Source organism: Danio rerio, chromosome 8, assembly GCF_049306965.1.
Source record: "Danio rerio strain Tuebingen ecotype United States chromosome 8, GRCz12tu, whole genome shotgun sequence".
Lineage (NCBI taxonomy): Eukaryota > Metazoa > Chordata > Actinopteri > Cypriniformes > Danionidae > Danio > Danio rerio.
Genome location: NC_133183.1, coordinates 12,820,267 through 12,832,315, shown reverse-complemented (window position 1 = coordinate 12,832,315; position 12,049 = coordinate 12,820,267). Strand labels below are relative to the sequence as shown.

Here is a 12,049-nt window from a genome sequence, read left to right as displayed (position 1 = left end):
GACATCAGCAAAGTGATCTTAAAGCATTATGCAATCCTTTAAGATCAATACAATAGAGGTCAATGGGAACCAAATCTTTTTGCCAGCATCCAGCAAGTTTAGACTGTAGGCATGGTGCGTAATATTTACGTGAGATAGCAAATGATATGTGGGACCGATCAGTAATGACGCAGATAAAAAGATGAGCTTAAGCAATCTTTAAGGTCTTTGCACATTGAATTCTGACATTTTTGTTTGCGGAAAAATTCGAACAAACCTTGCACGCCAAGTCCGATGCATAACCTCAGTAATGTTACTTAATAATCTTTTACAAACTGTTTTATTGTGAAATATGTACCTACCATCCTGGTTTCCAAGCTGTTCCGCAATCACCTGCCACAATCGTTTTGTCTTTGTATGTGTGTCTTCATGTTTCATACTTTGCTTATCATCGACGGCTTTGTGTTGAAAGGCCAAGTAAATTAGTTTCTCCAATGCCATTTTGGATTTTGCCTTTTGCTTATACGGCAGCCCTGACTGGTCAAAACACCTTTCAAAATGCCTTTTTTTCAAAAAAACTAAATAATCAAACACGATTAAATTTTTTTATGACCCAGAAGGCACACAACATCATAAGACATTAATATGCTAGATTTATTTCATGATGTCAGGTGATCAGAATACAATATTTAGCCAACGTCTAAGAACAAAGTGATTTAGATGTCCAAAAACGACATCACATTACATTGATATTTGGTTGATTTTAGGTTGTGTTGGAAAGTTACCAAAATCCAACATCTGATAGATGTCATGGTGGTATCGTCCACACAGCATCAAGGTGTAACATGATTAGACGTTGATATTTGGTTGATTTTAGGTTGATTTTACGTTGGACGTTGGACATTGATGTCCGCCTGACATTGGGTTCTGACGTTAACCCGATTTTCATTTACATACAAAATCTAACATCCCCACAATGTTGGGGTACAACGTCAATAGGACGTCATGTTAACATCCTGTGCCTGCAGGGGAAGTTTCAGCCTGTCAATATGATTGACTCAACGTGAGGTTGAATACATTTTTATTTGCAAAAATTACGGACAAAAATTTAATTCCTATTAGAGAGAAAAAATTAACAATAAGGAGAAAAACCAACATAGGCTCATTCTGAGAATGTAGAGCTATATAAATTTCTGGAGATCACGCATTATGTAGCTAGAAGTACGTATGGCTGCATTTCATCTTTAAAACGCCATCTACGTCGATGGACTTGAGATGCAGAGAGGAGTTGACCATGATGACAGGGTTCAAGTCTTACTAAGACCAGTTCCAGAAAGCGTGTATAACAGAAACAGAAGCTAAAAAAATAAAATAAACAGGATAGTGTGGTAAAACGTGAAAACATGGTAAAAATCAGCTTTTCTTTTTCTGAATTGCTTGAAAAAGAAATTGAACTCAAAAGAGAAATTTGTGATCTCAGAAAGCATACACAGCGGCCTCTGTTAAATTTGCGAAAACAAAAATGGGGGCGAAAAAATAAAACATTTTCTTGGGACATATTTCACGCCCTCCAGAATTTAAAGTAGCAGTACGTTTTCAATATGAGCCTGGGTTGAGAAAAACTCTTTACAATAACATTTACAAATGAAAAAGTAATGAGTGTTAGCCAAATCAAAGAAATTAACAAAACAATCCTTAAATATAAATCGTAAATGACAAAATAAAGTATAAAAAACTGGGATCTTCAGTGTGTGCAACACCTGATCTAAACCAATTAAACTAAAAAAAAAAAAATACAGAGGAGGCCAAACACTGAGCATCTAAACTAACAAAAACAAACTAAGCTAATACAAAAAAAAAAAAAAACTAAACAGAATATCATTGCTCAGATTAGTTTCATTCAACCACAAAATACATCTTACTCAGATTCTGCCGTTCAAAGTATCAAGTTTGAAGAATTTAAAGTAATAAGAAAAACTAACAAAAAACAAGATAAAATAATAAGATATTTTGAAGAATGTTGGTCACCGATAACCATTGACTTCCATAGTAGGAAACAAATAAGATGGAAGTCAGTGGTTACATTCACAAACAAAAAGTTACGAGTGTTAGGCAAATCAACGAAATTAACAAAAGACTCCTTAAATATAACTCCTCGACTAGACGACAAAATAAAGAATCAAAAAATGAGATCTTCAGTGTGTGCGACACTCAATCTAAACTAATTCAACTTTGTTAAGAAAACAAAAATACAGAGGAGACAAATCACTTAAGATCTAATCTAACAAAAACAAACTAAGCTAATACAAAGAAAACAAAACAAAAGTAAATACAGAATCTAATAAAAATGAATCAGAATCATCAAAAGTCAAAGCCTCAAGTTCAAAGAATCTGAAAAAGAAAAACAAACAAAAGAAACAAGATAAAATAATAAGATATTTTGAACAATGTTGGTAACTGGTATTGGCTTCCATAGTAGGGAAAAAATAAGATGGAAGTCAATGGTTTCAATCACAAACAAAAATGTTACGAGTGTTAGGCAAATCAACAAAATTAACAAAATAATCCTTAAATATAACTGCTAAACTAGACGACAAAATAAAGAATCGAAAAATAAGATCTTCAGTGTGTGCGACACTCAATCTAAACTAATTCAACTTTGTTAAGAAAACAAAAATACAGAGGAGACAAACCACTTAAGCTAACAAAAAAAACTAAGCTAATACAATGAAAAGTATCAAGATCAACGAATGTAAAGTAATACAAAAAGCAAACAAAAAGCAAGCTAAAACATTAAGATAGTTTGAAGAATGTTAATAACTAGTAACTATTGACTTCACATTTGTTTTTCCTACTATGGAAGTCAATAGTTCCAACATTCTTCAAAATATCTTATTTCACGTTCAACAGAAACAAGAAATGTATTTAGGTTTGAAAACAAGTAAATTGTCATGAAGCAGACGCTGGACAATAGAGTTGAGGATCCATGTGCAGTACTTATTAAACAGAGATTGTTCAGGCAGGCAAAGATCGATCACAGGAGCAAACAGGTACATAAAGAGCAATCCAAAAGAGTAGTCGGTACACAGGCAAAGAAATCGCTCTAGGCAGGTAACAACAAGAAACAAGAAACAAAGCAAGGGTCAGGAAACACGGCATAGGATATGCAGCAGTGTGTGTGTCAGTCCAGATTGTTTACAGCTTAGTGGGTGTTGACTGGCGCAAAGACTCATGGCAGATGAAGTCCATGTAAATAACCGATAACATACAGATAAGCTGGAGTGCTCTCTCAACAGTTTAATGAGCAGTCCAGCTGATTATCACACCATACTGTTAATCATAACATCAATATACTTTCTTTGGTGAACAGAAAATACTTGAGGACGAGTAAATGTATTTTTGTTGAACCGTCCTTTTAAGAAAATGAAAAATGCCTAGGTATGCATCATCGTGCCTTTCACAATGCGAACATCTAGTCGGTCTAGTTCCAAAAAAATCATTCTGTCAACCAATCAACCAATCTTGTTTTGTCCAAGCCTACTTAGGAGTTTAAAATGAAGTGGTATTTATTCAAATTACGTCCCGGAGCAAATTGCTAAACTGTTTCCCCACCCAAAAAATAAAGTATAAATTCCTTCCCTCAGAACTAAACCTTTGTCCCATTGACTCAATGCCAGAAAAAGCGGTTTTGTTAGGTTTACTATGACCTACATGACGGCCCATTGGAGGCTTCTAGAAGTTTCTGACAGGATGCAAAACAAGGATGTGGTGTGCCCCTATTCAAATAATCTCTATTTGAATATAAAGGATATACGAAGGGGACAGAAGCGTCACACCAAAGTCAAATGATGCAGATCCATTATTGGCTCATGGATGTACATTTAAAATGCTTGTTTGAGTTGGTTGAGTTGAGACAGATGTAAACAGTGACTACGTTAACATGGACATCAGTGATCAAATTAGTTGCCTTAATCTGAATAAGACAATAATATGACTAAGGGGTTTACATGAGTTGCTTTTTAAATGTTTCAGTTTTACATGTTCTAGCACAAGATTCGATTAACGTCATTGCGTCACCGCGCTATCCACACTTTCTCTGGAGTTTCATGTAATTTCACATTAATTTTTAATTTGTCGACTTCAACTGCAGTTTGGCACTTTCACTTTTAATCAGGAACATTTCATGCTTGCCCCTCATGACAATCGAGATAATGGATGTGAGTATGAACTGCTGGAAGAGTGTTGTTTTAATGGAATTTGATACAGCATGCCGTATAGGAAAAACAAACCTCTTTTTCCAGCCTGATCTCACGAGAAAACGTAAGTATTTTACGTTTTGCCAGTTTAGTGGCTAATTCGTACGAATTCGTACGAGTTCAGTCGTACGAAATGGTACGATTTCAAAAAGGAGGCGTGGCACCTGACCCCACCCCTAACCCCAACCGTCATTGGGGGATGAGCAAATCGTACTAAATTGTACGAATTAGATCGTACGAATTCATACGAATTAGCCACTAAATGAAAAAGTTACGAATTGCCGTGAGATTGTGTTGGGATTTCACGTGTCTGTGGTCCTTTACTGACTCAGTGGGTGCAGAGAATAGTGTCAAACAGTTGTGTGTGTACAAACTACCCTGTCACAAAATTTGGCAAAAATCCTACATGATTGGAATTGTTCATTGCGGTGTTCACATGTCTTTACTGCACTTCAATAATGCGACTAAAATCGTCATACTCCACATGTCTTAATTCCCTTTCTGTTTAGTTCGATTATGACTTTTGTCAAATTAAATTAATCAAAAATCACTGTTCACATGGTAGACTCTTAATCAGAGTATTGTCTTAATCATATTAAAAATGGATTATTGGTGTCCATGTAAATGTACTCAGTGTAGCATTGAATAATATTCATATATTTAAACTTACAGCCTGAAGAGAAGAAACTGAGGGGTAAATAAAAAGTAATTTTACTTTAAGAATGTTAAATATTTGTTGTTTGTGTATTACGAGGTTTCTAAAAGGTTCTGTTTGAATATGTATTAACGAGTATTTTGGCAATCATTTTTTGTCAGAAAAGAAACAAACATAAAAATACATTCATTCATTGGATACATTCATTCATGCATTTCATGCATGAAATGTTATTGATTGAAAGTGAAAGTGCCAAACTGCAGTTTGTCGACAAATTAATAATATAATATAATATAATATAATATAATATGATATAATATAAAATAACATAATATAATATAATATAATATGAGTATAATTTAATTAAAAATAATATAATATAATTTAAAATAATATAATATAATATAATATAATATAATATAATATAATATAATATAATATAATATAATATAATATAATATAATATAATATAATATAATATAATATAATTCCCAGAGATGGGTTGTGGCTGGAAGGGCATCCGCTGCATAAAAACTGGCTGGATAAGTTGGTGGTTCATTCCGCTGTGCCGACCCCAGATTAATAAATGGACTAAGCCCACAAGAAAATGAATAATATAATATAATATAATATAATATAATATAATATAATATAATATAATATAATATAATATAATATAATTAATATAATATAATATAATATAATATAATATAATATAATATAATATTTAAATTTCTAATATTGTTTTGCATGTTACCATGGCACCATTTTTTATCTCGGTGTGTTAAAATGTGCTGTAGGTGCTGGAGAGTTTTAAGATCATGGACTACAGTCTCCTGCTGGGGGTTCATGTTCTGGATCAGAGTCACAGAGATGGAGACGGCAGTGCTGTGGACGGGAAGAGAACTGTGGGACAGAAGGTGCTTTACTCCACCGCCATGGAGTCCATTCAGGGAGACGGAAAAGCAGCAGAGGCTTTGACCACAGACGACACGTAAGTTCAGGCTCTTTATGTCTGCATATATATATATATATATATATATATATATATATATATATATATATATATATATATATATATATATATATATATATATATATATATATATATATATATATATATATCTGTGTGTGTGTGTGTGTGTGTGTGTGTGTGTGTGTGTGTGTTGTCATTTAAATTGAAATGTTGGTTTAAAGAATTGTAAACTTTGTTGACTTTTGTGAAATAATACTTAGAAAATAAATCATTACATACACTATAAACCAGGGGTGCCCAAACTTTTTCTTATAAAGGGCCAAAAACCAAACTTGATTGAGGCTAGTGGACCGAAGATAAATATAGTTGACATGAGTAATTTCCTTATTTGTTTAATAATGTTTATAAATGACTAAACACTGCTTTATATTTACTAATTCAGTAATATAATAATCCTACTATAGTAAAAAAAACAATGTAATTTATAACAGAATTACACCAGTTTTTTGCCTTGATTTGATCGCCGATGTCTTCTGCATAATCCTCTATCCGTCAAGTATTTACATTTTTAAAAATCTGATTCATTTACAACATTTAATTAAAACATTTAATTTAAATTAAAAGTTTTTTTGTAGCTCAGCAATAAAACAAGGAAACAAAGGTAGTCAAATTAAAAATTATCATCTCTGTGTGTGCAGAGATCAGCGTAAGCATTCGCCCACACACATACACTATGTATAATGATTGAAATAACAAATAACAAATGAAATTTGTATTTTTGTATATAAATTAATTAAAAAATATATTAAAACTAAATTGATTTAAATTTAAATATTTTTAATAATCAAAATAAATGTAATAAATTATTGTATGATATCAAATATATAAAATAAATATAAATTATATAAAAAAAATAAATGATAAAAAATAATAATATAAATAATTAGTATTAATTTAATAGTATATTATTATATTATATACAATTTTCATACATATATATATATATTTATGTGTTAGTATTTTATGTGTTTTATGTGTTTAGCCTTCCTTTGATTTTTTTTCCTTTTTTTAATTTTTCTCAAATTATGTTTGAAAGAGCAGGGAGAATTTCACAGTATGTCTGATAATATTTTTTTCTTCTGGATAATAGGCATAATAGGTGCATTGTATCAAAAGATTAATTTACATGTAATTACATAGTAATTAAGGCCGCTTAATATGAATAGCGACCTTTTCTTCTTTTTCATTTGTAGTGAAATCTTAATGTACTTGTCCTGATCTTTTTTTTTTTTTTACACAGAATGGGAGGCATTCCTGCAAAAACACACAGGGATGAGAAAGTACTTATTTTCCTAGGCATTATCGACATCTTGCAGTCTTATAGGTAAGTCTGTTCTTGGTTTACAGCAAACCCAAGAGATCCAAATGTCAAATTACACACCATCAAATGACTGATTCCAGCTTCTTTGAACAAACTCCATTATCCCTCATCTCGCTCCTGTTTTTGCACCCAGATTCATCAAGAAGCTGGAGCACTCCTGGAAGGCGCTGGTCTATGATGGCGTAAGTCTATATGTCTTCTCTTATGAATAGACTATTCATAGCGCATGAGGGAATTAAAGACTCTTCCTGGTTTGATTGTGTTGTATTCTGTTTCTCCTAGGATACTGTGTCTGTGCACAGGCCGAGTTTCTATGCAAACAGATTTCTCAAGTTCATGAGCAGCCGAGTGTTCAGAAAGAATCAGCGTAAGTCTACAATATGAAGATGCATTTTTGATGCAGATGCAACATTACATGCGGTGCAAGTTGCAAAGGCAAAATGTGTGTTTTTGTTCTGAAAACTGGGTAACAATTTGCATTCGGTAATCCTTGTGTATTGTTCAAATTGACTACCCTTTCATTAGGTTCGTGGCTGTTTTTGCATTGGCTTCCATTATAATGACATTTTTTGATTGCAAAGCTTTGATACCAAATAATCATGCACTCCTTATTGTTGATGGTTTTACCAGTAAAGTTTGTAGGGCTCTATTTTAATGATCTAAGCGCAAAGTCTAAAGCGCATGACACAAAAGCATTAAGAGCATGTCCGTATCCTCTTTTGCTATTTTAAGCATGGACAAATATGGTCTGCACCCTGGCATATGGTCTAACAGGGTTGTGCTTATTCTATGAGTTATGGGTGTGTTTTGAGCATAACTTGCATTAAACCAGTCATAGTTTCATCTCCCATTCCCTTTAACGCCCGATTCACATGGGGCTTCAGTGCTAATGCTTGACAGAAGGTGACTAACGCGATCATCACAGCAGTGTCAGCCAATGAAATTAGTCAGCAATCGGCTACTATCTGAGCTGGTGTATTTGCATACAGTTTTCTTATTGGCTGACGCTTTCGTTGGTGCTTGAAAAGTTGGCAACGCCATTGAAGCAGCGCCGACTGATCCACAATTCAGTTCGGCAACGGCAAACTGAATAGGAAGCGTTGACGCTGACGCCCTGTGTGAATAGGCTGTAAGAGTCAGTAGCATTGCACCATGGCGCATTTGCTATTTACATGGCAGAATTTATAAGTCTCACTAGCGTGAAAATAGTTTAAACGACCATCTACAGCATGAGGATAAGGAACAAGCCTCCTCCATTTGGCCTTTTTACTTTCTCTTTACTTTACTTTTACTCTTTACTCCTTTACTTTAGTGGATAAAAAAACTGTGGAAACTCACTTCACTGAAGACATCCATTAGCATACATATTTAATCTCATAATTCGTTTGTTAAGCTCAAAGATGTGTTTCATACTATTTCTAAATTCAGTTCTAATTTCCATCAAACGAATAAATAATAATAACAAAGTGTGGTAAAAAAAATAACTTTTATTCAAAGAAAGTTATAGAAAGTATATATATATATATATATATATATATATATATATATATATATATATATATATATATATATATATATATATATTTTTTTTTTTTTTTTTTTAGATTTTAATCCTTTATTATTTTTGTTGTGTAAAGATCTAAGTGTATTGCTGTATATGATGTGCGTATGAAGCAATGTGCACACGTGTTTTGGACCCGCATAGGTGCTAATACGCTCATTAAATTACAAAAACTCTGCACTGGACTTTAGACCAGCTTTTAGTTGGTCAATAGCGCAGTCTATTTCAGTTGCCTCAAAATAGCAACGCACCAATATGGGCCTTAACACCCATTTTTTCATGTCCATGAATCCACAAAGTGGCGCAAATGGATTTGCTATTTAAACAACGGGGCACGAAACATGAAAATGCCAGTTGGACTGGTCTGAAAATAGCAACAAACCATGTCCGACGTGCCTGGCTCTGTGTTGCATCGGGTGTATGATAGGGCCCTTAGTGTTTCAAAAAAACTTTTGTAAAAAATAAAATGTAAAAATATAGTCAGAGTCCAAAAAAAGTCAAAGTTAGCTTTATTATCAATTCAGCAAAATTCAAAATTACGTTACTCTCAGACCCTAGGTGCCTAACATATAATAATTATACAAGAAGTACAGTTTTAAAAAAAAAATGTAAATAGGTAAAGTAAAGCTCCATCTTTGTTCAGTGTAACAGATATATTTATGTAAAAATGAAACAACATGCTTATTCTAAATGTTGAATGTTAATGGATGCAAGTTGAATGTTAAATGGATGCATTCCATTTTCAGTAAAACAACCAACCCAAAAACTAGCTATACTGAAAAGTACTGTGTGCAATTGACCAAGGTCAATCAGGTCAATCTGTGCTTTTGAAAACACTATTGGTTATTAGTTTAGGAAAGGCAGAGGGTGGGTCAATCGATTGTTCAGTCAGTCAATCAGTCAGTCGACATCGGCCTCTGGCGGATTTACGTGGAACAGCAGGTGTGAATGGCACTGGCAAGAGAAATATGAGATCTGAAAAAGCATAAAAAGCGGCCTCTGGTGGTTTTGCAGAAACAAAAACTGCAAAAAAAACCTTACCTCCTGGGACATATTTGGTCCTCTCCAGAAATGTATATAGCAGTGCATTTTCAGAACGAGCCTGGGTTGCCAATATCAATATCAATAAAGGAAATGGCCAAAAGGTTTTAGTTAATATCGGTATTGGTATTGACCAAAAAAAATTATAATATTGGTGCATCCCTGATATAAACGACAGTCACTTCTGAAATCAAATAAAATTGTCTTTTTATATTTGCTAAAAAAAATTACACCTCAGTATGTATGCTCGAAACCCCCTAGTCATTTTTGATAGTCAGCAGCATACCTAATTTTAGGTCTAATTTTATGAATGGTATCAAACTAAAATGCAAAGAAAACAGCCGATCCAACCGATCCCTTTAATACTTAGAAAAAGTGTGATAGTTGCACAAATGCACATTTCACTTTGATTTCATTAGTGAGAATATTTTGAAACAGCAGTGCGAATGACAGCAGAACTTCTTCTTCCTCTTTCTGAGACGTTCTTCGGCTTCTCTAGAAGTCTAAAATCTGTAATTCACCCCTTTAATCAGATCTCATAAGCCACATTAAGACAGCACAATGGAGATTTATTTTTATCCGGTCTAATAAAGTTAGACAGCAGACTGAGATTTCATTTCACGGTCTAATTGTCTGCTGCCAGGTAATGGTTACGGTAGAGTTACATCATCATATTTTCAGTTCACTTAGGACAGTGGCCGTAATTAGTCTCCATCTCTCACCTCCAGCAAATCGCTTCTCCCCGAGCAAGAAGGCGAGAAACTCCATATCGGCCCTGAAATGCTCTTCCCAAGAGGTGCTGTCCTCACAGAAAGAGGAGAAGACCGAGGAGAAGGCCGACAGACTTGGAGGAGCACGCAGTCTGGCCAGTCTGGATGGACAAGGTATCCACAGTTTCACTTTGTGTATTTATCCAGCGTTTTTCAGCCTAAAAAAATCATACAAATGCTGCTGTGAATTCAACATGTGCTTTTGGGTTTTACCAGTTTAAAGATCAAGCACAAGATGAAGAAGAGAACTCAATGTTGGTGTGGTTTGTGTGTGTCTTTCTTGCACAAGTGCAAGTGCTGAGTTTTATAAAACATGTTCCTGCACTTTACCTGATAGTTAGAGTGAAGGTCAAATAATGTAAAAATAGACACAAGACTCATCTTTAAAAAACAGTCATTCATATCAAAAGTGAAAGTAAATGCTTATAGACCAATGTGGCAATGTCGCTGGCCCTGAACATTTCCTGCTTGTTACCAAACTATTCTTAGATCTGTAACAAGAGGCAAATTATTCATATCTTAAAGTTAAAACGGCTACCATAACATTATTTATCAATACGTGGAGCTTTTTGGATTCTTGGAAGCTATGGAAATTCAAAATGTTATACAGGAAATACATTATGATTATTGTTATTGTTTACATCCCTCGAAATGGTCTATAGTGACTTCAATTTACAACAAAAGACAAATTCAGCATTTAGCCCTACTTGTATTTGTATATTCGTTCTGTCGTATCTGTACCATCAAGGCTGTAGATTCGTTCTTGACATGGTGGACATGCATCACATAGAGTGCATGCACAGCAAAAATTTGTGCTTTTAAAAACATGATGAAAGTACCTAATAATATAAAATTAACACTAAATAATACAAATAATTATTACTGTCCGTGGTGCAAAAGTCAATTTATTTGATTTTACTGGCTTTGAGGAGGTATGAATGTAGAGAAATTTAGAGAGGTTTGTGACACAATTTAACAGTTTTATCTTGATTATTGAAAGCAAATTTCGATTAGTTGCACAGTCTTGGTTAATAGTATTACGGTGAACTCGTAGCAAACTTGACTTTGTGCACGTGTAGGTTACTAAGGGTTGACGGAGCATTATTTTATTTTAAAGTCAATTAAAGTATTGGGAGGGACATTTCTGGAATTGGTGGATATTGGTGAGGACACATGTCCTGTGTCCATGCCAATTTTACGCCCTTGTGTACCGTATTAGAATTAATTTTTGTCTTCAAATGTAATTGATGTACGAAATGTATGAAATTGAACATAATGCAGCATGACATACTTTCTTAGTATGTAACTCCAAAACTGAAACCAACATTTTTCTACTATTCTTTATTTTAACTTTATTTTTTTGTTTTTTATTTGATTTAATGATATGTATCATATAATATAATATAATATAATATAGTCTAATAGTAAAT

At 33.5% G+C, this 12,049-nt stretch overlaps 1 protein-coding gene across 6 annotated transcripts in view; it reads left to right on the top strand.

The window, feature by feature from the left end:
• pip5k1bb (phosphatidylinositol-4-phosphate 5-kinase, type I, beta b) overlaps nucleotides 1-12,049 on the top strand; it is a 90,144-nt gene that overhangs the window by 67,711 nt on the left and 10,384 nt on the right. For all 6 annotated transcript variants that reach the window (XR_011016484.2, XR_012383683.1, XM_005166729.5 and 3 more), the window contains 5 exon segments: nucleotides 5,691-5,884; nucleotides 7,167-7,250; nucleotides 7,381-7,429; nucleotides 7,530-7,614; nucleotides 10,578-10,733. Coding sequence is in view for 4 of the 6 variants with exons in the window: in XM_005166729.5 (XP_005166786.1) it covers nucleotides 5,691-5,884; nucleotides 7,167-7,250; nucleotides 7,381-7,429; nucleotides 7,530-7,614; nucleotides 10,578-10,733 (568 nt within the window). In the remaining 2 variants the exon portion in view is untranslated.